At 43.0% G+C, this 26,972-nt stretch overlaps 2 protein-coding genes across 2 annotated transcripts; one reads left to right on the top strand and one right to left on the bottom strand.

The window, feature by feature from the left end:
• Positions 1–7,105: 7,105 nt before the first annotated feature.
• On the bottom strand, positions 7,106–15,599 carry ubl3b (ubiquitin-like 3b). The gene is made up of 6 exons (XM_076739461.1): positions 15,417–15,599; positions 14,690–14,800; positions 11,332–11,440; positions 10,580–10,666; positions 9,136–9,213; positions 7,106–8,718 (listed from the first exon to the last, which is right to left on the bottom strand). Exons 2-6 carry the CDS (start codon positions 14,714–14,716, stop codon positions 8,666–8,668), a joined length of 354 nt encoding a protein of 117 aa, XP_076595576.1. The 5' UTR covers positions 14,717–14,800; positions 15,417–15,599; the 3' UTR covers positions 7,106–8,665.
• A 4,409-nt stretch (positions 15,600–20,008) lies between these two features.
• On the top strand, positions 20,009–25,395 carry foxo4 (forkhead box O4). The gene is made up of 3 exons (XM_076738469.1): positions 20,009–20,579; positions 21,362–22,928; positions 23,579–25,395. The coding sequence occupies exons 1-2, from the start codon at positions 20,139–20,141 to the stop codon at positions 22,898–22,900; spliced, it is 1,980 nt and encodes a 659-aa protein (XP_076594584.1). The 5' UTR covers positions 20,009–20,138; the 3' UTR covers positions 22,901–22,928; positions 23,579–25,395.
• The last annotated feature ends 1,577 nt before the right edge of the window (positions 25,396–26,972 follow it).

Raw genomic sequence — 26,972 nt, 5'->3', positions numbered from 1 at the left:
TCCTTCCTGTGTATAAAACAAAAACATGGAAACAGTGAGTGAGTTAAGGCACCACAAACAGTGTGAACCTGCTGCCCATATATCAGAGACCTGACAGCTCTATAACAATGGACTCCACCTGACCTTTCCTTGTTGCTGCTCTCAGCACCAGAGTGGCGACTGCCTGTTGCTGCTGCTGCTGCTGCAGGGAGGTATGAGTCTGCACGAACCCAGCAGGGCTGCACAAAAGAGCAGCGCTCTTTCAACACGAAGCAAGCAGAAAAACAAATAGCAGTCAATTCTAACTACATGTCAGAGTGTAGCTGATTCCATCTGGCTGCTGAAGTTGTCATTATCACAGAGAGGATGCAAGGAAAGGCTTCCGCTTGTCAGGGGGGAGGAGGATCAAAACACTTGATGAATTACATGGAAATAAACACAAACAAGGTGAAGGCGTGTGAGAGCAGTAGAAGAGGTGGTGGTGGTGGTGGTGGAGTTGATTTCCTGTAGTTACTGAGCCGTGTTGTTTCGTTTAAAGAGTCGCCCAGATGCCATGTGAGGGACAGATGGAGCTTTACGTCGTGACTCACACAGACACTTGGTGTAGCATGATGAAGGTTTAAAATACAGACGAGAGGCGAGTTTAGGAGACCGAATGTGAGACCCTACACTGCCTTGTTTGTTATATGTCTTGGTAAAAAGATTTTCTCGGCCAGCTTCTTCCTTCTCATTCCTCTCTTTGTGAGGCCTGCTCAAAGGGACGTGGGACTTATTCCACCCTCACTTCTTTATTCATCCTCCAAGCTAAGGTCTCCTCACCCCGTCCTCCTTCTTCCACTTTGGCTGTAGCGCCGGGAAACTCCAAAACATATCCAACAATGTCATTCAAGTCAAGCTGAGTAGAAAGTTAACATTCAGTGTTGTTTCTGCGGCCTGAGCGGCTCCCAGCTCTCCATCATCTGATACTCTCTCATTGAGTTGCAGATGGTGTCAGATTCAACTGGGTCAAGGCGTGGAGAGGCAGAAACGCTGCAACTGTGCACAGAGACGGTGGATAGAAGAGAGATCCCTGACAATCCGGGTGCGAGCTCGGATCAGTCCACCTGCAAACACTGATTTTCTTCGTGGATCTGGAGAAGTAAAGTTTGCTGCAGCAGTCTCGACATGTGCAACATATTTGCTGCGCCCCACATGGTAAACGGCGCGTGGGAGTGAGGCCAGGTATCTTAATCCCCATCACCCTTGGGATTCCCCACCAAGAGATCCCATTAGTGAGGATAAAAGCTGTAATGTAGTCCGCAGAGGCTCGGTGGACTTGTGGTGCGCTGCAACCCCCACAGGCCAGCAGTGACCTCCATCTGATCCCTCACTAACTGGAATTACAGCTCCGGCTCCAGCAGGCAGTGTAAAAGAGCAATGAACTGTAAAGCATTTTGATGTCTTAATGAACAACATACATGCAGCAACAAGTCCAATAAAGGGCACCTATAAATTTGAGAAGAACAGTACTCGCGGGTACCGAAGGACGGGCTCCAAACATTTGAGGGGTTGCGGTGTGGAGGAGAGGAGGGATTTTAGCACTCAAAAGCACTTATAATAAAAAAAAAAAAAAGAATGTCAGTAGTTTGGAGGGATGCCGCATGATGCCAGAGTGTTATGAAAGGCAGAAGGAGCAGATATGTTTCTCTAAATGTGATTTTAAGAGCGAAAAACTGAGTCTTGCATGTAAAAACTGAGGAGTCTGGAGGGAGAAAACGTGTTCTCAGACATACAGTACAGCACATAGCCCTGGGTCAGCATCTGGTGTCACTGAGCAATAATCACACACAATGTGAACACGCGAAATAATTCAACGACTAGATCCGGAGAAATTTATTCACTTTAATGATGTCTGGAGAGCGATCAGAGTGGGTGTCGGAGCGTGAAAATGAAGAAATCAGAGACACCTGAACATAAATCACAACCTTCCCATCATCCCAAACGTAAACAGGGATGAAAAGAAAAAGCCATCACGTGTACTAAACATGGAGCGAATGGAGGACGTTAATGATCAGTTTTCTTGATTGCCAAAATATAAATGACTGCTGGGTTGCATTAATCAGCATAAGGGGGAAACAACCCAAGGCCCTCAGCAGGAAAACACTGATTACACAAAGTATAACGACTGCTATAATAAGTAGATCCAAGTTGTTGCATCATCACAGGTAAACAAACAAAACAGGTCTGTAATCTGCTGTGTGCCGCGATGAGTCTGAGTTTCTCTGGACCACATTCACCACATTCTGGCCTCAGTTCTGTATGTAATTACTTTAACATGTTTTCCTTCATAGTTGATTTTGTGCTTTTCAGTTTAAATGAAACTAGAGGAAGTTCGCTCAGAACCCAGCACCCTACAGAGACCACTTGTCCTACCCAAACAATGAGAACCCAGTCTGCAGAGCCAAGAAATCACAGAAAAATGTTCCCGTAAAAGAAACGATATGTGAATGTTTATGCATCATCTGTGAGCTATGTGCCGAAGCAGACGTTACTCATTACTCAGTACTGTACTGCTGTTCCTGTCACCTTTAACCTTTTAGGCTCACGTTGAGCATTGACTTGGATAATTATTTACAGCAACATGCACACACAGTGTAATTTCATGGTACATACATGGTATTAATGAAATACTTCCTGGATACCTGTACTGGGACTGATGCGTAGATACAGGAGAAGAAGAGAAGAAGTTATGGATTGAACATTATAACTGGATAACAAGGAAGGAAAATTGGGGACATGGGATATCAGCGCCAACGTTGCAATAAAATTATCTGTGATGTGATTTATTTCAAAATTAAAATACATCTGGAAAACAGAACCTTTCATGACCTCGCTATTGCATAAGGACATTTCTGAACAATGTACTGATTTAATATGTTCAGGATAATTAAAATATAAAGTTATTGACCTCTTATTTCCTGTATTGTACCACCCAGCAGACATGCATGTTTTTCATTGGTAAGTTTTTATGTAATTAGTATGTAAAGTATAATGTGTCATTTGGACGCTGTAGTCTAAAGAATCAGTTGTGTTATATCACATTCATTTATTATTCAAGTGAGACAGAAAGGGACAGCAGGAAGGCAGATAAAGTGTATACAACACTGGATGCTTTTGTTTGTGTTTTTGGCTGCGGTTTACTTGTTTTCTAAACATGAAGGTAATTTTTACCTGCTGGGGCTCATAAACGCTGAGTGTTTTCTTCTGTAATAATGCGCATTAAGGTGCTGCTACTGCCAATATGAAGTGATAATAATGTGAATTACAGAAAAGTGGTATTCATTTTCTTAGATTTCGAACACTGGAGCAGGTCAGGTGTTGTTGTGGTTTGTTATACTGATAAAATGACACTAATCCAAAGCAGACTTATGGCGTGAGAAGGGTTTCCATTGTACTTCAGAAGCAACACTTAAACATCGTTCTCACAAGACAGGTTACACATGTTTGACTTAATGCGTGTTAAAACTGCATCTAGGTAACAAAGCCAAGACCAAGACACTTCAATTAATCTTCATAAGTGATTTTAAGATGCACTTAAGTGCGTGATTATGCACAAACACAACATATGTGATGTTTTGAGACTCGATTCCTCGGGTTTAAAAGATAGGATTCATGGATTCAAAGGCTCATTTGTCACGTAAACAAGTAATATGTGTCGATAAATGCAATGTGGTGTTCTCCTACGGTTGCGCTTGAAGTCTGAAAAAAGAAATATAAAGGTTAAAAACTAAAGGTAAAAAAAATCATTAATGTATATTTAAAAAAAGTAAAATTTACATATATGACAGCTGAAAATATGCAATGTGCAGGGCAGTCTGAGGATGTACAGAGGTCAGAGGTCAGAGGTCACCGTCCTGAGTCTCTCTGTGCTGGACTCGGAGCAGAAAGAAGCTGAAATATTCTGTTGTTGAGGTGGTGAGGTAATATTTAATTCTTCGTGACTGAAATCTAAAAATGCAGAAGCGTGAAGGTTTGGTCATTTCCTGTTCACACAAGCCACCGGAGGACTCTGACAGCAGTAAATCTTCCATCCCTCTCCCACAGTAATGCTGAGAAATATTTAGCTTATCATCTTGTGAGTACGCCCTGGACTTTTCTTTCCATCTCTATTGCGCACAGAGCTGATACTGTTGTCAAAGCTCTTCAGAGTGACACATTACAAGGAACAGGGGTAACATAAACGATCAAATAAAACGAGGTTAACTGGCCTCGCCCTCGGCCCTACACGCCCCTGTTACAGCTCGGTAATGGGAACACTAAAGCACACAAACACACACCTGGTCAAAAGTCCACGTCCCCGGCCCTCCCCGGTTGCGATCCCGTCATCTGGAAACAAAGAGCCACGTAAACCAGTGTCGTTTTCCCAATTAGGAGAAGAAAGGAGGTCTGGAGATGAGGAGAGACAGCAGCAGCTTCTGGAGTCAGCGTGAAAGCTGCTCATTTGCGAACACCCCGCTGGGTTAATTCAACCCCTGCATGAGTGTGTATGTTTTCACACTGACCTACTGAACTCTTTCATTTCATGCCATTGGAGGACCTCTGGTGAGGAAAAATAGACTGAAAGGAATGAACACATGATAATACACATGCAGAGTCATGACCGCACATTCACACCCTATCATGAATACTGATGAAGAAGCCGCTTTCTGATAACTTTCTGTTTTTGGTTCTACTTTGTGATTCCTGTCATTTAACATGTCAAGAGCCAGAGGTATCAGTAGTCTCATTTTCCTGTATGTGCTCGCCTTTGCGTTTGTGTGTGTGTGTGTGTGTGTTCACAGCTGGTTTTAATATAAAAGCCACTGGCAGATAAGAAAATGGTCAGATGAGGTGAAAGGAAAAAGGGATTTAGAGAGCTAAAAGCTGTAACAGAAAATAGTGCATATATCACAAGTCCCTGTTGACTCAGACATTCACTCACTTTAGTGAAATCAATCTGTTCTGAAGCCTGAACCTGTTTAAACACAGAGCAGAGGAGCCGTGAGCATACAGACAGAATGAGATTTCTAAAAAGATGATACCAAAGTTTAGCTCCTTAACTACAAATCACATTTTTAACTGTATTTCTTCCTACTGCTGTTCTATCGTCCACTTTCATTCACCTGTGTACAGTCTGAAAATCAGTTAGCAGACTCTTGAAACTACGACGAAGACTGAGGCTGCATTTAAAGGTGTCATATGTAGGAACTGGCCACCTGTTGAGATCATACTCCTAAAAGCATATCACCGGAGTAACCGCAAAGTTAGCTAAGTTAGCTGTGCAGCTAGCAGTCCTATTAGCTGACTACCTGGACTGGAAGCTCACAGCTCCAGGTGAGCGTTGGTGGTGTTGACACCGTTAGCACAGGACACAGTTCACTCTTATGTCTGTATGTTAAAGATGAAGCTAGAGCCAGCAGCTGGCTAGCTTAGCTTAGCATAAAGACTGGAAACAGGGGTAAACAGCTAGCCTTGTTCTGGGTAAAAGTAGGTAAGCATTTCTTAAGCTCACTAATTAACCTATTATATCTTGTTTGTTTGACCCAGGCTACCCCAACTCATGTAACATTACTTCCACTTAAGTAGGATTCTTACAGCCTAAACCGCAGGACGTACTCCAGCTGAAGTGGGAGTTAAGCCCCCCATATCAGGACCAGGGGAGGTAAAGCAGCTGAGAGTGCAGACAGCCCTCCAGGGACACACAGACCAGCAGTGAACACTGGTTGGACCACAGCCCACCGCAAGAAGCTGGCTGCACGCGTGCTTTGAGTCATGTCGACCGCAGAAAGCAATTCATCCTAAAGCAGCTCTTAATGCGGTGGGCTTAAGTAGCAGAGATTTCAACAGAGTGCCTCCCTGGACTCTTATTTAAACACTGCTGATCACCTCTGAGGTCAGCTGGACGCTCCTGTTTAGACATTACTTTCCAAAAACGCCATCAAACCCCAGAGGGCAGTTCAGATAAGAGCAAGTGGAAAATGTGAAGAGATGTAGAATGACAAGCCGTTTCAACACAATAACAGGTTGGGAAGAACAGGAGGCCTGTGTTGAGAAAGAAGTGGGTTGACTGCACTTTTCCAAAGGTACACTGCCAGTGTCAACTGGAAACCTGGACTTCTTGCAGCTACACGTCAGGAGCAGATTCCTGAGGGAAGAAAGCTGCTGAAAATCAGCTCAGAAGAAAGTTATGACCCAGTTCTGACAACAGAAAGCCCACTTCAGCTGAAGCCCGCTGACTTCATGAATCATCAAACTGTCCACAAATATATTTGCTTTCCTTTAAGCTTCAGTGTTTCAAGGTGTTTCTGTCAGGACTCAACTCTAAATACACAGCGGTCCATTTTGAAGCAGTCGTAAACAAATCATTTATTACTTTATTGTGCCACTTAAACTTCTATCTGTGCATTAGACATATTCTTTCCTCCACATCAGTCCATGATAACCCTCAGTCTTTAGGCTTACAGCGGAACACTGCCACCTAGAGGTGTATGAGTAAAACTACATCTAGTTTGGTCATTAGTGTGAGTCAAATTCTTATCAGATATAATTACTACTGATTCTGAGATGACACAAGTGATGTGGAAACTTAAAACCATCAGTATACACACATTATTCAGTGAAGGAGTGGAGAGTATTTGCATATTCATCGATCCTGGATTTTCCAGTTAGGGAGGAGTAGGCAAGATGTTTTTGTAACAAGATAATTAAGATCTTTTTGGAGCAAAACCACAAGGCCTAAATTATTATTCAGAGTATTTCTATATGTTTTTAAATCATGTATGGAGGGGATCTTATGACTTAAAACAATTCGATTTTTGAGCACGCTGTTGTTGGACTTTTCTCCTTCCATGCAGTGAACAGAGGAAGATTTTGAAAAACTGAAAATAAGCAGCAAATCTTTGCAAGAACATGTTGCTTTTTTGTTGTGAAATTAAGCTAAAAGTGTCTCCAAAATCCCAGTTTGACTTCCATTGTTGCACATATTGTATCACGTCTTGTTTGTACAAGTCAACAACCGATAATGAAAATAATCATTAGCTGCAATTTGATCCACAATCTCTGTCTTTTGTTTCACTGTGAAATAGCAAAAAGGAATCAAAAGAAGATGCCTTATTTAAAGATTTATTAATTTATAATACAAGCTTTTATGTAGACCACATTGCATTTTTAGTTTTTACATTTATTCATACTGAGCTAAACTTCATAGTGACACTGATTGACAAAACACAAACCAAAGGACACTCAATGGAAGGAATCAAAAGGTTTCCGACTGTTTCTGAGAAACCGCAGCCCGTCAACACTCCCAGTGCACCACCTTTTTTTTTTTTTTTAAAGACCACATGCCCTCACTAGTCCTCATACAGTATGCCACGTGCATCACACACCCTCAGACACACTCACACACAAACTCACCCACACTAAAATTGAACAAATACCTATACACAAGATAAAAATTGATATATTTAAATTTCAATATTAATGATATTACTGAATTCCACGATAAAAGGCAAACAAGAAGTAAGGACAGCATCCAAATGAAAAGGAGGTGAAACACCACCAAAATCTTCCTTTTAACTCTTCATCCAAGCGGGAGAAACTCTCCCCCTGCCTCCTTCTCAGTGTCCAGTAGCGGGGGCTCTCACAGCAACAACGCTCCTCCCTCTCATCTTCAACTGCTTCTTCTGTCTGCGTTTCACTGGCCCGCTGCGTCGGCTCCTGTTACGAGGGAGCATCGACAGTCTAGTCCATAAAGTCAAAGCCAGAAGTGCGAACACGACGCCTGACGGCACACAAGCCGTCCTCCGAATCCTCCGACTCCATCCTTACGAGCCTCGCCGGGACTCTGTTCCCGTCCCCCAGATGTTCACGCAGTTCTTCCTCATTAAAGTCTTTTCCCCGTTAGTCCTTTGCCAGGAACAAACACGAGTAAGATAAATGGCACAAATGCCACTGGTGCTGATACAGACCAAACGGTTCAGTTAGTAAGAGGCAGAAACAGTCTGATGAGGAGGATGGCACATTTTCTACCATGTGGGGAATTGAAGTCTGTTCCTCTGACCGAAAGAACACATAAGAAAAAAACCAGCCATTGGGGAAAAGATGATGATGATGATGATGATGAAACACAATAAACACTTCTGAATTAAGAGACTGGTTAAGTGCAATGAGAGGGTTAACACCATTCAGTAAGATCTGGGGAAACATCCATGTGACTAGTAGGGAAAGGTAATAGCCCACACATCCTTTATAGCAATTCTGTGTCCATGAAGAGCAAAGAGTTCCTGGGTCTTTTTCACTACGTATGACGGCTCTTTAAGACTCATCCAGCAGCGGACAAGTCTGCGAGGGAGCGTAGGTACTGTTCAACGTCATGATCTTCGAAATAAAAGGGAATAACAGCAACTTATGCCGATACAGTAAAAGCTTGGGGGGCAAAAAAATGGCTATATTGGCACAAAAAAAGACTCAGATTGGACGAGAGTTCAATCAAAGCGGGTGACGGCCCCAACCAGACTTCCTGTGACTTATTCCAAATCCACAGCTGACAGGATGACAGGCAGGAAAGAAGAGGGTGTATTTATATGTGTGTATGTTGTGTATGTGTGTGTGTGCGTGTGTGTGTTTGTGTGAGGTTAAGGTAGAGGGTAGGAGGGGCGTTTTTGTTGCTTTACAAGAGGAGACAGCAGTTGCTCTCTGTGGTTTTTTCTCTGTTCCTTTGACCTGCAAAGACAGGACAGCAGAGACACGGAGTCAGATAAAAACAACCTTCTGAAAGTAGAAGAAAGCACGACTCGCTCTGCAGATGGTGTGTGTGTGTGTGTGTGGGAAGAGGTTGTGGTGAGCAGCAGAGGCAACAAAAGCCCCACTGCATGATGTATGTGAAAGCTCAAACAAACAGAGCTCGGTGATGTTGATAAAAATCAACTCTTTTTGATCCATTTTGCTCCACTTTTTCTGACCAGTGTGATTGAATATGCAAATGGTTAAATGCAACAAACTGTTGTCGTTTAACGTTACCAATGTCAAAGTAACCTTGAACAGAGTGAACTTAACTACTGATAGAGATATTATACTGATTATTCTGCAATTCTGCTTTAAAAAAAAAATAAAAGGAGGAGGCAAAGAAGAGATCCTCACCATGAGAGTTGGGCTCTGGAAGAGTCTCTCTGGCAACCAAGTGCATGACAGTCGTTCGGCCTGGCGGCAGCTTTAGAGCTTTAGACAAAGAAATGATTCATTATTCGTTGGCTGTATTTTAGAGTTTGATCCTACGGTAGCGAATTCTACGAAAATGATCATTATGGGATGAATGATTCACGACTGTGATGTTATAAAAAGGATAACACTTCAGCTAAACTGAGGCTGGCGATCTTAGAGCTTTGGGAAATTCCAGATGAGCAGATCCAGGAGGGCCGTTATGGTGCCGTCCATGGACTGTACAGAAAGACGGACAACGTGTCTCCACATCCTCCCACTGTACGCAAATGAAGCCAAAATATCCGGATACAGGCGCTGCCACCATCTGCACAGTAGTGATCGGGGTGTGGACCTGCGGTATCAAGGTCCCGCCCACATACAGACACCCCTCAATTGCAGGTTAGGGCTGGCTGTCAATCAAAATGTCATACCCCCTTTTTATAGCATGAAATGACTAATTAAAACCAAACTTAGCAGAAAAATGAACACTTGAACATACACCAGCATGATACGAACCTTTGGAATTTTTTTGGGGGGGTGGGGGTGGGGTTGGCCCACATCCCATCCACTAACATGGAATGGGTGGGGTTTATGACCTGTACTGCAGCCAGCCACCACGGGGCAATCGAGATGTTATGTGTTGGGGAGCTGTCATGTCGCCCATCTTTATATGCAGTCTGTGGTGCAGTGAGACTGATTTTCTTTTCCCCTCTCATTTCTTTGTGGAACAGGGCCAGATGGGTGATGACCGACACCTCATTTAAGGAATACTGCTTTATATTCTTCTTTACAACTATGAAATAATCCAAGCAAAAGGATGCTGATTGGCTGTAGTGAGGGCAAGGACAGTGGTGGAGGTAAATGACCGAGTTTGATAAGAAGATGTATAATTAACAACACTGTGGCCTGCGGTTGTTAGCTTGCTAGCTCTGGCCTTTTAAGTTTATAACCCTAACCACGTTATTTCCTGTCCAACTTCATTTTCACCACAGCGCCTAAACGATACGAACACTGTGAGGTGAAAGGATATAACTTGCCTCCACTGCCACCTGTCACTATAATAACAGAGGTGTTATGTCATATCCTGCTACCTGTGACACTGAATCAGGCAAACTACTGTGTCTGAATTGAGCTCTGTAAGTGCAATTAGAGCTCCAGAGCATGTGTTCATCAGGTGTGAGATTGACTTTTTTGTTATTTCTCCTTTAATTGTTTAATTTATTGATAAGATTTTTAGTAACAATCTTGCCGGTGTACCTGTGGCACTTCATATCTGAAGCTGAGAATAATTCTAATACACCTACAGACCCAATACAACCATTTGTCTGTCAGCTTGTGGAACATTTTATCTGGTGATGATGTCTTTGTTCAGAGACTGTCTCACCTCCCAGGGTAACGTTGCCATGAAGGAAGCGTCCCTGGAAGATGAGGCGCAGTATGCTGGGACTGCTCACCCTCTCCTCCTCCCATCCTGTCACAGAGCAGAGAAACAAGGGGGAGTCGCTTACTGTAGCCCGGAGGCCAATGCTGATATTGACATATGGATGTTAAGAAATCTGATAACAGTGTATCGGCTCGTAGTAACTTATTTTACATGAACACAAAAATAAAAATCTTGCTGCAGAATGCCAGATTGATTTGTTTTCATACTCGTGACTAAGACACAAACCGAGCAAATATTTTATAGTTACAAAAAATCATCAAGTTAATTCTTATTAGCCAACACATGCGCTGATACCAACATATCTGCAATAAGTGAATATCATATTTATTACTGTTCTACGCTGTAATGACGTTATTACCCATCTGGTCACTTTTGACTTTTCAAGTTTGTGGTCAAATTAGCCTGTGTTCATTTCTATATAGAACAGTATATACAAGTTTGCATTACATGCCTTAAGTAGGATGGCAGTAAAACAGACATAGGGACAATGGGACAACTAATCCTGTGAATTATCAATACTATATAATACTAATATCATATTAGTATAATTAATAATTATCTGGAGAAGCTGAATATAAATGTGTCAGCAAAGATTGAGACCGAATCAGATGGTAGAACAACGTCATAAAACCTATGAAAAACGTCAACTGAAACTTAAAACTAAAAAATGAATCGTAAAAAGGGAAACTTACCTGCAGGCCAGTTCTCAAACACATGCTTGGCTATGTCTGTGGCCGAGTCATTCGGGGAGAAAGTGAAGTCTTGCGTTTTCCCACTGACCAGGATAAGGCGGAGGTGCACCTACAACAACAAACACAAACAGCTTCATCTGAGCCCACAGAAAAGTCGTATCAGCCAACACAAACCAGGACAGTTCTTCTTCGTTAGCTGTGGTGGAATCCCTCCACTTCCTCTAACCTCTTCAGACATGAGGTGACCTTTGGAAGGCTGTGAAGAGACGGGCATTCCAGTCTAACGAGATTTATCCACAGCAGATCTCCACCCTTTGACTGGCCGACTTCATTCACTGAGGGCTTACACTGAAGTGAGCCCCTGTTGCCAGAGACGACAACAGATATGGGTGGGGCCGAGGGGGGAACACTGGCCCTTTAGTTTCAGGGCGCCGCGAGCTCCTCTCCGGGCTGTCGGCCTAATGCGATAACCCCAGGTGTCCCAGACAGCTCTGGGCCATGTTATTAAATTTACATGGCCAGTGCGTAGCCCCGAGGGGGACGGTGCATATGTGTGTGGGAGGGTCTTTAACAGCGGGGTGTCCTCCAAATTCTATCCTCTGGGCAACTACACAAACCAATCTCTTAAAAAAAATAAAACAACTAAAAATAAAAAGGGAGTTGCTTGTCTTAACATGCCTTGAAGGCCGAACATCAGGAAATGAATGTGGGACAATCCAAACTCATCGGAGACTGAAAAGTATCACAAACTCTCTTATTCTGTATGCGACAAGAAGACGACATCACACTGGCTTTAGGAAATGGGCATGTTATAGATTAGACAAATTAACTGGCAGGTTAATCAATACTTGAAACATTACCGCAGCCATATATTGTAGTGCAGTTAGCAGTCATACATGTAAAACCATTAATGATGAATAACATGACAGCAGCAGAATTCAACAATTTGTTTAGCTTCTGTGTGTTGATTTAAAACACTGACTCTGATGTTGAAGTGCAGATTTTCATCTTTGAGTCACAGACTTCAGGCACTGATGCAAAGAAATTACACCTGCCCACTGACCCCAAACCACAGATGTATTTTAATAGAGTACCTTTTAAGGTCAAAATGTCTAAAAATGGATACCACACCAGTAAATATACTGTACCAACAGGCTGACAGGCTGCATGCTGGCAGCACTGATTAACCATAAACCGTGTTAGTGCACGTTAACAGTAAAATATGATGTGAGTTTTCCAGGTTCAATATATTTTATTTCTCATCATCAAGTATAATATTTTAATATTTCCTCTCACTTCACTGTTTTGGATATTTTTCATATATTTAAGATGATTTTGATATACTTAATAGATGATGTCTATTTAACTCAAGTGAGGTTTGAGATTTCTCTTCACTGATGCTGTTTTCCGACAGCCTTGCACTTACATGTGTTGTGATAGATTTCAAGCAGTCATCAGTGGCAAAGGAACTGCAGCCATTTCTAGTCATTTGTCCACATATTTTATACTGTATGTACATTCAGCTCATGGTCAGATTGAATTATTGCTCTGACCTGAATTATTGATGCATTTTGGACCTCAGTCGTCTAATTTATGCTGGAGCAAGTACTGTTGCTGATTAATCCATTAATCCATCATCTCTAATCAATCACACCACTCCTCCAAAAAATTACTTATGGGAGAAAATCAGCTAAATCTGCCCACTGGGACGTCTCTACTGAGGAGGCAGAATTGACAGCTGGGATTCATTTTCCTCGGCACTTGTCCTCCTTCAGAAGGTGGCACATGAACTTTCTTGGGTTCACAAATCACAGAGGAGAGAACAAAGAGACTTAACCACGAGGTGTGACGTCAGGGAGGGATGACCCCACTCTCTGATCTGTTTACAAATACAATCCTCCCTCGGTGGTCCTCTGCCCTCCCCTCCCCCCTCTGAACTGAATAACCTCGATGTGGGGTTACATACCCATGTCATCATTAACAAGCTTTGTCCCCGTCCCCGTCCCTTTCATCCTCAACAAAATAAAAACAACGTCAAATCTGCCTGGTTACCCATGGCAGCATCCAGCATCACAAATGTCCTGGAGAACGTCCAATCCAAAGAAAGACATTAAATCCATCAAACACTGTAGTGAATTAGTTTTTTAAAGGGTTAACAGAGCTACCAAAAGCTTATCCATTTTTTATTTTGGTGAAGTTTGCTAAAAACTAATGCCCCGGGGCAGCTGCCAAGAGAGACGATCCATTAAATCCCACTCTGCTTTGCTGTGGTCTTTTACCTGATGTACCTAGATGTCCCAGATAGGACATAGGACAACATATATATATATATATATATATTTTATTTTATTTTTTTTTAAAGGTTCTGACAGTAAGAATGTGGGCTGCAAATAAAATATGTACTAGTGTATCAAAGACAGCAACAAAAAAATATTTTCCACCTTGAGAATACCCTGCTGATCATTTTCACAGTTCAGCAACTGTCTGGTTTAAGAAATGTCAGAGAATAATTAAAAACGACCATCAGAATTTCCAAACGTCCTCGATGACGTCTTCTAATGCCTGTTTTTTCTGACCCACAGCTCAAAGACTGAAACCTACTCAATTTACAATTTTAGAAAAACAGAGAAAAGCTGTTCACTTGGGAAGTCAAACCAGCAATTCTGAAAATTTTGCTTATCCATTTTTTAAATAAATAAGTAGCAAAATTGTTTCAGATTAATTTTCTGTCACTGGCTTAACTGATTTATTGACTAACTTTTCCACACAAAACACAAAACTGACCAACATAAAATTTGAATAACTTTCCATCTTATTATCTCTGAGTATACTTGCAGGTTAGACAGCCAGCACCCAGGTACCATAATTAACACAAAATACTATCCGCTGTATAACTTCTATCATTCCTGATCTGTCTCTAAATGAGTGTCGTCCATTCCTATGGTGGGGGAACGCGGGGGGGGCACTGTGGTCAGGATTTGTTAAGAGGGTACAATCAATTGGCGTCTAAACCTTGAAAGGAAAGTAGGGCAACGTTTTAACTGAGATTAGACAGATGGTGTTCACAGGAACAGCAGTCACTGTCCCAGCTAGTGTTTGTGGAGGTTGGCTAATCCATGACCACCGTCCTCCCCCACCCCCAGACCCTTAATTACTTTAATTTTAGGAAACCTTAATTTCATGTTATCACTGTGATAATCAAATGTTACCAATATCTGCGCATCATGCAGCAGCAACTGGTGTGACAGACTACAATGCAGAGAAAGCACATGCAGCCTCTGTTTGATATTAAGCACCTTAGCTGTGATGCTACAGGAAAATAACTTCAGAAATCGGTGGCAGACTCTCACTCACTCACCATATCAAGATCCCTCTGGGTGGTCATGGCTCAGTAAGGAGGAAGGCCGTGGACGTGGAGCAGATAGGACAGGACTGGAGTGCTTCAGCTGCTGGAGACGGGGCCAGAGCCCTGACACAAACAACACAAACACTGTGAGGCTGCTTCCCACAGCCTGGCACCATAACTGCACTGCACACAAACCATTTTGCACCGAGCTAGCAAGCCGCTAATGTTACAGCTAACTCCACAACGTTATCACTCAAACGTCAGACCTGCACATGATTGATTGGGTACCTGAAATCGTACTCGTACTAAGCAAACAGGCTCCCTTAACCATGGTTTAGCTAATTAAAGTTACAAACTTAGCTTGCCAAGCTATAGCAGCGGCGAGCTTAATAGCTCAAGTCTTTCCAGGTTCTAACAGTTTACATTAAGCTAGTTAAGCTAGCGGGCTATTGTTTTTTGTATTAGCTAGATTCAACCAAAACTACAAATTAGCTGGCATGTAGTAATAAAACAGTGGATGTTGTAAAACAACTACAAAAATTATTTCCCTCGAGCACAACAACTAGCACGGAGTTTCGTATTGACAGATTTCGAAACCGAGTTCGGCGAACAGGAAGGCTTCTGCTAAAATTAGCATTAGCTGCTGTGTTATCTTATGCCAAGCCTGCTATCGCTGGCTAGCTGCGGGCTAGCTGGCTAACTAAATGTGCAAATGTAATTTATGTCCCGTCGACCTCACCTGCATCTGATGATTATGATGGAATTTTGCATTCAGTTGAATTGACGAATCAGTGTGAAGCGTTTTTCATGAGGAAAATATCGAGTGTTGCTGAATATCGTTGACTGTGGGTATCGGTGGCTAATCGACGGGAAGACGCCGGATGTCAGCTGGTTGTAAACACACAGAACGGCCACAAAGACTTCTGGGAGTTCAAGTCCACAATTAGTCACCGCAGCTCAGTCGCTTTTTCGCCAACATTTAAAATGTTGCAGCTACTTCTCTGCTGCTACTGTCTTCAGTGTGAAACGTGGTGACTGATCTCGTTTATTTTTCATGTGCTGCATGTATGGTACATTTCACAATAATTCACCAAATGATACCATGCTTTGCCAAACAGACGGTTAAAGACTCACCAGGTGAAAGGACAGACTGATAACGAATTGTATCCCGTAAAAACATTTCCTTTAGTGTCACATCAACAACACCACCAAAATATACCTAATTATTCCCAGTAGCAGGGATGTTCATTCTTGAGTTTAGAAAGAATGGTCTGACAAAACGGTCCCATCTTAGGGATCGTTTGTGAGCTTTTCCAGAATCACGTGGTCTTCATTGGCATATCGAGTGTGCTCTGTTGTCGTGAGGACCATCACCATGACAACTGCTTGGAGACTGTGAAATTTCCTGCTCGACCAGGTGATCAGATCTGAAGCTTGCGCGATCCTGACTGCAGCTGAGGTCCGATTGATTAAAACAGAGGGGTCAGAAAGAGCTCAGGACAGGATGGATTCTTAAGTCAGTTTAAACTAAATTTAACAGACACAGTAACGTCTGTGTTTGCCTTTCCAACTTGAGCATGAAGTTATTGATATCTTGACCTAAAGTCTCCAAAGATGAAGAGACAAACAGTGAGGAAGGCCCAGATATCACCTGAGCTCACATACTCTGATCCAGCCCTGGGGACAAACCCAGAATAGAGAAAAAAGCTGCAGACAGAGCATGCTCTCTGGTTCCTGATGCTGATCCCATGAGCCATCAGGTGAGTCATGGTAGAGCAGCTATCAGACACCTGGAGCCACAGAGGCATTTACATAGAACGATTTCCTGCGTAAGTGCCTCGCCTTGTCTGAGTCATGACTCAGCTAATGAGGAACAGAGCGGGATTGAAAAGCCAACTTTAGAGATTAAGTTTAAGTACAGTATAAGGCTGTATTGGGTTACTTGTCAGCATGATGAGCAGAAAGCAGCACAAGTAAGCAGAACACCATACAATCAACTGCATAATATACTTCTATGAGACAAACAACTCAGAAAATCCATCACTGAATAATAAAGAAACCTTTTGCTGAAGACACATTAAGAAGACTTATGAACTGTTTTCTAATTAACCACATCTGTCATCCAAATGTCCAGATAATAAAAGACCATACACAGAATATCAGTGACAACACTGCCAGCTTTGAAACACTGGCATGATATGGCAATGATTAACAGAGTCACACTTGATTATTGTCCAGAACAGTCTCTAATCAAGTTGTAAATCTTAATGTTATCACCTATCTGTGCCAATCTCCTGTCAACATGCAGATCTAAATTATACCATGAAAATCTGAGAACACCGGGTTAACAATAAAAAAAAAATAATACACCATGTCCTGAGACATTTTGTATCTCAGGACATGCTGTTTCTAATTGGATATAATATATCTTAAGTACACACTTAAGTAAACTCATTTCAGGATATTTTTGTGTATCTATAACCTACCTCGGCAACATTTTCATGTTAAAAGAATCCAGTTCATGTCTTATGATGCTAATAGAACCCAAAACACATCTTTTATGACTGAAATGACAAAATAATCTGAACTCATTTATGAGCTTTTGTTGGAGATTTCATCCACAACTCACAGTCTTCAGACATAAATGGAGCTGATTTGGTGTTCATTATGTGAGCTAAGTGTGACTGAACTGATTAAGACTGGAATGCAGCTGAAATTCTCAAGAAAGCTATAAAGGGGACCTTTGAGTTGAGATTATTCTGTTACACATGTTGTTACCAAGGTCAAGAATTAACTTCTATGCCCAAATTGTAAAATTTGTCTGTCTAGCAGAGTACAGTTGGATAACCCAACAGGACAATGTGGGCTGATGCCACAGGGCCTCAGACCCTCAAATCCCTTTCAGTTAGTTGGTCTTCTGGTGGCCTGGTGGCTAAACCCCCTGGTTCAAGTCCAGGTGGAGACCTTTGTGTCATGTCACGTTCCTTGTGTTTTCACCCTGCATTTCCTGTCATTACCTCGGCTGCCACTATAAAATAAAAGCAAGTACGGAAAATAATAATATTTAAAAAATGTTGCAAATAATTGCACTATCAATAATCAATCAATCAGTTACAATTATTTCATATGAATTTGCAACAATAAGGTACAATATCAAGGATGATCTTGCATTATTTACAGATCTTGGATGTCTGTTTTTATGACAGGCTCTGTGTCAAAATATTTGGTAGTAGTAATTGTAGTATGAATTCTTTTAATTAGCAAAATTATCTGAATAAATTTATTTGGTTTATATTGCACTCACAAGGTACATATTCCTAAATTACAGTCATGCTCAATCAAATTATGATAAATTAAAACCAGGTCATATCCTAGCCTAGGTGGATATTGTTGGTTTTTGAGTCTCTGGGTCTATAATGAAAGTACATGTTTATTGTCTGGAGGTCACAGAGCACATACACAGTGTACAGAGGAGAGTGCACAAGACATTTTGGGGTTTAGAGGGGCACGGTGACAATTTTTTATCACTGTGGGGCCTCCTATGTTAATCCAGCCATACAGCAGAGGAGGTGGACAAATAAAACTATCATTATTATTAATGTTGCAATTACTATTAAAACCTGTTGTTCTGTAGTTTAAATTATCGTGGTCTATTACTAGTATCAGTACTCTGTTTACCAGCAATACCTTCAGTACCCTAAGTGTACCCAGGATTTGGCACACTTTCATAGACTGTTACATAATGCAGTATTACAGGTACATGTTGCCTCCTTCAGACGCTGTTTACGCCCGTGCTGTCACATGAACGACTCGGTTTCCCAGAAATCCCCTTGGCGCATGCGCAGAACGCGTTGCCTGACAGTGGTAAACAGACGTCAGAAGGGAGTCTTCGCCTCGAGTCAAAACAAAACAAAACAAAACAAGTCAAAAAAATCCTCAAGGAGTGGATGTTTGGACAGCCACAGCGACAGGAAGTTATACGAAAGTCACTCCTGAATTAAAAAGGCTACTTGGACGAAGTTTTCGGGGACATTTCACGGACTTTTTCACGGATTGTAAACTCTGGAGTAGCAGGAGCTTAACCAGCTAACGTTACGGTGGCTATCGTGCTGTTTTCAAAGTGCGGCGAGTAGGAGCCGACAGACCTCCGAGGCGACCCAACTTCACCCAACACCCGGGAATTCGCTTTGTAGTTCGTTTACGAGACCGCGGGGCGGAGATCAGCGGGGCTCCGGGCCTCGTCAGAGAGGCTTTTGTAACCGCTTCTTCGAGCATCGTGTGCCGCGGCAGGAGTGTGGAGAAACATGGCAGATGGTGACATGCGCCTGGCCGCAATGTGGCGGATCGTGCAGACCTGAAGCACGGACTTTTTTTCACGTTCATTTCTCTCATTTTACCACTTTTTTTTTTTTTTTCTTTTCAACTTTAACACTATTTAACCGTCACCTAAACCCGCCCTCTCTTTCCTCTTCCTCCGTTTGAGTTTTGTGTATTTGTAGTTAGAGCGGCTTTAACACACAGGCCAAGCAGACGGCGGCGGCGTCTCAGGACTGTTTTCACACTTTTTTGGCACTTGGCGAACAACACCGCAGCTTGGACAATCAGCCGCTGTAGGTTTTTACACTTTACTCTGATTTAACTGGTCCAGTTTGTCACAGTTTGGGGGTCATTTGAGGATTTTATTTTTAAAAGTTTGGGTCGAGGTTTTGCGGCTTGTGGTGCGCCCAGACATCACGTTGTTTACAAGTGGAGGCGGACGGGGTCTCTCCTGAGAGGCTCCTTTGTAACAGGGGCCGGCTAATCCCTGTTTGTAGTCTGCATAGTTTTACAGCACAAAATATCCCGGGATTGAATGGTTTACATAATGATTTATGTACAATTTGACTAATTTGGTACGAAATAATCCGTTATTTTGATTTATTCCCTAAAATATTTCCTTGTTACATTTTGAGAGGGACAGTTTAAAGTACATCTCCCTTTTATCAAATGTTTAAATTGAGCGTTTAATAACAGGAATGGCATCATTTTACACCTATATACCTTTAAGATTTTGTCATTCATCGTCAGAGGAGCCGAAACCTCTGTAGATCCAGATGTTTTGGTGCTCATTGACACTCTGCCACTTTTGTTTTTATTTCATTCAAACAAAGGGACTCTCATCCCGGCCCTCCTTCATTCTATATAAATCGGAAGGTTTATGATAGTTACTATTAAGGAGATTATTTGGATTCCCTAATCTCCAATCTGAGGATTAACCGAGGCTATTGGTGTGTCCAGATTATTACGTCTCTTTGCTCGGCCCCCGTGTTTACACCCCCGCAGTGGGCGAAGCATATTGTTTTTGTGTCAGGAAGTTTTAATTTTAGCGCATCATCCGCTCAGAGTTATCTTTAAACTTTAAAGGTAGATGTTTTAAGTGGTCCGATCTTTTTTGGCTGAGTGGAAACATCACAGGACCACCATGGAGGAGTCGTCGGTGCCCCCGATTGACCCAGATTTCGAGCCGCAGAGCAGACCCCGCTCCTGCACGTGGCCCCTGCCGAGACCCGACATCGCTGCTGTCAAACCGGAGGGCGCGGATGGCACCGAGTCCGCCGCCGGGACCCCGCCCGCCGACGAGGACAAGCCCGAGCCGCAGCAAATCACGTCCGAGCCCGAGAAGGCTACGGCGGCGGCCGAGGGCGGGGTTGTGGCCGGCGTGGGCGGAGCCGGCGCGACGCCCCGCAAAGGATCATCCAGGCGCAACGCGTGGGGGAACCAGAGCTACGCTGATCTGATTAGCCAGGCCATCGAGAATTCACCTGAGAAGAGGCTGACCCTGGCGCAGATCTACGAGTGGATGGTGAAGACAGTGCCTTACTTCAGAGACAAAGGAGACAGCAACAGCTCAGCTGGCTGGAAGGTGAGTGTGTGGGTGGTGGTCGTCTTTACAGGGTGGGCTCTGAGGCTTTAAATGTCCTGAGTCAGAGATTTATAGCTTCCCAGTTCACGCCTCCACACAGAGCACTGACCATCCATGTCACAGCAACTGTGCACAGGAACTTGATGCAAGAAAACATCATGTTTTCTAGGTATGAAAAATTAACAATTTTTTGTGCATTTTCTTCATGTTTGACTGCACGATCATGAGATTTTTTACTTGATATTTTTGTATACTGTTCCAGCACTGTCAATGCCTCTGTCTTATTATGTTTATGTTTTATGTCTTTCTTGCCAGGGGTAAATCTCACTTAGTAAATATTTTTGTAGTATTGGTTTAGGCCAGTGATTCCCATCGTTTTTTGGCAGTTTTTGGCTTGAAATGTTGTTGCAGTTCGAATTTATTAGTTTTAACCATTTTTTAAAAATAATAGAACAAGTACAGAAAAATTCTATTTAGTTGACGGTGTGAAATTCTTCAGTACATCACAATAAAAAAGTGCAGATTACAGGAAAATCTGACGTAAATATACATAATAATATGTAACAGAAGAGGGTTTTTTCTATTTTGTGACCCCACAGATTGGTAGCGTCCAGATTCCAGTGTGGGAATCAGTAGTTTAGTGTCTTCATTCTCAATTTATTCATTTCTAGGTGTGCCCATGTCTTAGCTATGAGAAGTGATTAATCTGTAAATTAAACGTTCAATGACAGGAAGCTCGTTAGTGACCTACATAAAAAAAAAATCTTTCTCTCTGTTTTCAGAATTCAATTCGCCACAATTTATCACTCCACAACAAGTTCTTGAGGGTTCACAATGAATCGACAGGCAAGAGCTCCTGGTGGATGCTCAACCCAGAGGGAGGGAAGACGGGGAAAGCCCCTCGCCGCCGGGCTGCCTCCATGGACAACAGCAGCAAACTGCTGAAGAGCCGCATGAGAGCCAAGCAGACCAAGAAGCAGGCGGGAGCGGCTGGCCTGGGAGGCGCCGGAGGGGCGCTGCAGGGTGACGGCAGCACAGGGTCAGCGGGCGCAGACAGCCCTAATTCATCCCAGCAGTTTCCCAAATGGGGGGTAAACAGCAGCAGCCCCTCGTCCCGCGGCAGCCTGGATGACACTGACATGTGGACCACCTTCCGCCCGCGCACGAGCTCTAACGCCAGCACCCTGAGCGGACGTCTGTCCCCCATCGCACCTGGACAGGAGGACGATGATAACCTGCCTGAGGACTCGCTGCTGGGGAGATACGCTGCCAGCAGCTTGACCCCCACCCTCACCGAGACCCTCATGGAGGAGCTGGATCTGATCGACGGCCTCACCTTGATGACTGGGCAGCAGGGGGGGGCCAGCCCCAGCACAGCCCCACCAGCACCTCCCACTCCGCTACCCTCCGCCTCCACCCTGCTGCCTCGTGGCTCCAGCTTCTCCTCCTTCCATCAGCTGCAGCCATCCAGCCTCCCGCAGGCCTCCACTCACACCGGCACCCAGAACGCCATCTCTCAGTGCGGACCCAGCAGCAAAGAGCCGTCAACCTTCAGCAACTCCCTCTTCAACCCCATGTCCGGCTCCGGCTCTCGTGGGAGCAGCCATTACAGCACCCACGTGCCTTCCAGCCTGGAGGCGCTGCTCACCTCTGACTCCCCTCCTCCCAATGATGTCATGATGACCCAGGTGGATCCCCTCATGCCCACTCCTGGAGGGGTGGGCCTGATGGGCCTGGGTACGCCTGTGGTGGGCGTGAGGTCCAAACCCAAGCAGCTGCTGTTGGGTAAAGGACTAGAGCCTAACACGGTGGCCCCCATGGCGCTGCAGGCCCAGATGCAGCCGCCGCAGCAGCACCACCTTCACCACCAGCAGCAGCAGCAGCCGCACCAGCAGCAACAACAGCCACAACAACAACAACACCAGCACCACTCTCAGATGGGACTGGGGATGATCCTCTCAGGTATGTCTCAGGACCCATCACAGCTCTCTGCTCTCAAAGCCCAGCATGCCACAGTGCCAGCCGTGGGCTCTCATCACGGAGGGCCCGTCGCCTCAGCCAATCCCGGCGTGAGTCTGCAGGGGATGAGTCAGTTCGGAGCTCCGTCCTGCTTCCAGACCGGTCAGGACCGACTGCCCACAGACTTGGACATAGACATGTTCACCGAAAACCTGGATTGTGACGTGGACTACATCATCAACAGTGACCTCATGGACGGAGATGGCATTGATTTCAACTTTGACCCTATACTGCCTGGAGGCCAAGGCTACGCAGGCCCAGCCACCACGCAGGGCTCGGCTCACAGCTGGGTGCCCAGCTAATTCCTCAGCTGACCACACAGTTAGCCAGGTACACTCATCACACAGAGACACAGCCTCAGTGGTGACATCGTCTATAAGATGTTACAAATATATGAAAAATGCACATCAGACATTTTCCAGAGCCCAGATGACCCCTTTAAATAATAATCAGAACAAATCCTCACATTTGAGAAGCCGCAGCCAGAAAAGTTTTTTTTATTATTTTGGCTCAATAAACAACTCATATGATCAAGGCTCAAAGTTGATTAATGGATTAGTTGACCAACTGGAAATTCATTTTCCACGATTTTGATCAATTAATTATTCATGAACAGTTTAACTTTTGCACTTCTCAGATGTGAGGATTTGTCCTGTATCTGTTTTATATCATTGTAAGTTGAATATATTTGGGTTTTAGACTGTTTGTGGGACAAAATAAGACCGCTGGAAGTCGTCACAAGGGGCTCTGGGAAAGAATGATGAGCATTTTTTTTTTACACCAATCAACTGGTCGAATGATCGATGGTGAAAATAATGATGAGATTGTTGCTGATTTGTTTCCTGCTGACTGATTGGTTCATCAGCTAACTGTTTCATTCGTACAAACCATGCATTTGAGTCCACAGATGAATTGAGACACTTCACAGAATCTAGATTTATGAGCCAATCAGATGATTTTTTTATCATCCCGTCTTGCAGGAGCTGATCTCCAATCAAGAAAACCTCACAAAACGACAAAACGACCGGTGCATTCCTCCTCCCTGCTGGCTGGAGATACTTCGTTCACATGCGATGGTTCTCTTGGACTTGAAAACCAGACCTCACCCATGTCATGTGCCAAGACATGCAGAGGACAGGGAGGAGATTCAGGCTACTATGCACAATTTTTCTCCCTCTTTTTTTTTTTTTTAAATAACACTTGCAACAATTTGGCTGCTAGCCGTTTTTTGTTTTTTTTTCCTTTTAATCCGAACTGATCTGATTTTTAAAGACGTGACGTAATGTTTTTAGAGTGAAAAGACAAATCATTAACTCCCCTCCGCTGGGACTTTATATTTCAGTTATGTTACACCAGAATAGCTTTAGGGTGGATACGGTACTTGATGGCTTTGGTATTGAAGACTCAGTGGACTGTGTGTTTTTGGAGAAATGGCCAGTTTCCCATCGACACTTGCCGAGCGTGAACCGCCAGACCGAATGCTGTTCGAGCGTCTGGATGAGGAGCGCCGTGAAAAGGCTTCCACCGCAGGAGTCGGTGAAAGCCTTGAGGACCGAGTTGAGAACAGGTGGAAGACAAAGACTGGATGACTTGAGGTATAACGTGCTCGATTCAGCATTGGCTACGCGTCTCGCCCAATTGTGTACTTGGACTACGATCACATGTACGACTCAGATTTCTCACTTTAGAGAAAAAAAGACAATGAAATTTGGTGGTTCAACAGTTAAGAGGGGATGTATTTGCAGTTTGGCATTTTGGGTTTTGCGGTAGATGTCAGTTAGAGGGTGTTTCCTTTTTTTTTCGTTTTTTTAGATCCCTGATGTGCAGTTAAACTAACAAAATGAAGAAATGTGATTTGTGAATTAACACACAGGGCATTCAAGGGTAAATTTATTTGCCAACAAGTGATTGGTTGGCCAAGTATTATATTGTCTCAGACAGCAGTATGCCTCCACTGTCAAACAGTCTACCTGAGTATTCTTTTCATCGAGCCTGTGCATTTTCAAAGCACTTAGGTTTCCTGCATCACAGGGACCCCAAACTAGAATATATCCACTCTAGGTTATACCATTTCATTAAAGTTTTAAGAGTTTGAATCCTGTAAAAAAAACGAAACAAAAACACATTTAATGTACACGTTGCACATGTACATGATGACACGCTATGCAGATTTATCAGGAAAACTAGATGAAATCTTGAAGGAAATTAGATGAATCACTTCTTGAAGGGTTTTACTATTTAACATTTTCCTGATATCTTGTTGGGAGGGGGGTTTGAGGGGGACGTGGGTATCAGAATATCCTCTCACACTTTTAATTATTCAGTACTTCAATTATTCAGTTCGAGAAATTAATTCACTGTGTGAGAAGTACAAAAAAGAATATATTTGATTATAGTTTTAATATACAATTTAGATGGAGGTAATAAATGAGATATTAATACATATGAATATATTACTAATGACAAGTGATGTTTTTTTTTTTTACATTGGAAGAAGCATTTTCAGATCATTTCTAACGGTAATTTTCTATACTTTTATTTTTGTAAAGGATGAGATGCATGTAGATTTTTTACATAACCAAAGGAACACTAATATTTGCATTTGCATGGCATTTAGGGAGCGCTTGGGCCTGACACAGTATCTCGGTGTACATAAGCTTTGCAAAAGATGCCTGTAACATGAAATCTGACTTTGAAAGACGAGCGAGGCAACGTGCATCGATACTTGACCGTTTGAACTAAAACTTCCCAATGAGCTGCCTCATTGTTTGCTGCATTAATCGTGAATCCAAGTAACAAAAAAGAAGAAAAAAAAAAAAAAACGTTAAAAATGCGCGCGCCGCCGAAATCTCATCTCAAAACGAGACCAGTACAACCGTTACCTCTCAGGGTCGCTCGGAAGTAGAACAACAAGTGTGCACAGACGGAATCAGATCGCGTGACAACAGCAAGAAAAGATATTTATTCTACACATTTTCTCTGTTACTACAGACTGGAAACCAACACGCCGCGTCTTCGGAGACGTTTCTGTCGGGTTGATCTCAGATGTGACTCCCCTTTTTGTTCGTTTGGTTTCTTCTTTTTAAGAGAAATGTATTCTAACTCTTCAGCCATGCATATCAGTACTAGCCTTTCCCTTGGGATTTTTTTTTTTTTATTTTTGACTGCCAATATTTAAAACACTATAGCATGACGTTACTCTGTAGCAAGATGGACTCTATTTTGTCATCTTCCCCCCCTTAAAAGTTTGCGTTCTGTGTTTGTATTTAATTCCTTTGTTCATAACCATCAGCTCTTTTCGTGATCAGAAATAACATCCCTGCAGTTTAAACTCTTCATATTCATCATTTCACTGTAGCTATGTGAATATGTTAGCCTCTGATATGTACAAAGCACTCTTGGTTTTTTTTTCCTCCTCTCTCTCTTTGAATGGTGCTAGATGTCATTTGTGACGTATCGTGGAGTACGCCGTGAGACGATGGGTGCATATCAGGGCCTTTTTGAATTGTCCGTGTACAGCACAAGGATCTCAATTTGGTGTTTTCAATCCACAGTCCTTTGCCCTCTTTGTTTTTCTTTTTTTATACATACGATAACCCCTTCAAACGGATCACTGCATTAGATCTGGAAACGGCAGACCGGCTTGTTGAAAATCCATGATTTTGCTCTTATTTTAAATTATAACATTATTATGTTAGAAAGCTGTATATGCAACAAATCCCCCAGTTTTAGGACAGACTGCAGCATGTGAAGCGAGTGGTGGTTGGTTTGTGAGAATCTGCTGTGGCACCAGTCTTTTAGTTTACTGTTGCCTCCTAAAAAAAAAGGGCAGGTGTGGTGTTACTTCCCTTGTATCTCCCCCCTCTATGTAATTGCAACTATCTACATATTTTTTCTTCAATTTTCTTTAACTAGCAGTTAGTCCCTGTATGTTGTTTTTAAATTTAAAATGGCCCCATTCGATACAACATTTTAGTATTTGGCAAGGGCGGGTTTTTTACTTTGATTATCCCATAGGGGAGGGTGGGGTGGACAGGTGATGATGAGTTGTGCATAGGCCAATTATGTTTATGATTTTTGATTAATGTTGGTAGTTTTTTTTTTTTCTTCTCCCCCCTTCAGTATTTTTCTTCTTTACACACTGTAAAGTCAGCCAGAGATGACAAACAGTTCTGAACAGCAGAAATAAATTCAATAAACTGTTTAACCCACTTCGTCTGTCTGACTCGTTGGTGCAGCTTTACTGACTTTCAATGCCTCTTTTCAGTCAGACTGTCAGTTCTGTGAGTCTGCCACCAGGGGTCGCTGTTGTACAACTACTCAGTGGCCAACGAGCCACAGGAACAACAGACAGTATAGTAGCAGACATATATG

This window comes from Chaetodon auriga, chromosome 9 (genome assembly GCF_051107435.1).
Source record: "Chaetodon auriga isolate fChaAug3 chromosome 9, fChaAug3.hap1, whole genome shotgun sequence".
Classification (NCBI taxonomy): Eukaryota; Metazoa; Chordata; class Actinopteri; order Chaetodontiformes; family Chaetodontidae; genus Chaetodon; species Chaetodon auriga.
The sequence above is the reverse complement of the archived record's forward strand: the minus strand, read 5'-3'. Positions and strand labels throughout refer to the sequence as shown.

What these genes read in the sequence shown, in the direction of transcription:
- ubl3b (XM_076739461.1), bottom strand. Translation starts at nt 14,716, where the DNA reads ATGACCACCCAGAGGGATCTTGATATG. An exon ending in CCCAGAGGGATCTTGATATG is followed by an intron (nt 11,441 to 14,689) that starts GTGAGTGAGTGA and finishes TTGTTGTTGTAG; the next exon opens with GTGCACCTCCGCCTTATCCT. An exon ending in GTTTGAGAACTGGCCTGCAG is followed by an intron (nt 10,667 to 11,331) that starts GTAAGTTTCCCT and finishes GCTCTGTGACAG; the next exon opens with GATGGGAGGAGGAGAGGGTG.
- foxo4 (XM_076738469.1), top strand. Translation starts at nt 20,139, where the DNA reads ATGGAGGAGTCGTCGGTGCCCCCGATTGACCCAGATTTCGAGCCGCAG. An exon ending in ACAGCTCAGCTGGCTGGAAG is followed by an intron (nt 20,580 to 21,361) that starts GTGAGTGTGTGG and finishes CTCTGTTTTCAG; the next exon opens with AATTCAATTCGCCACAATTT.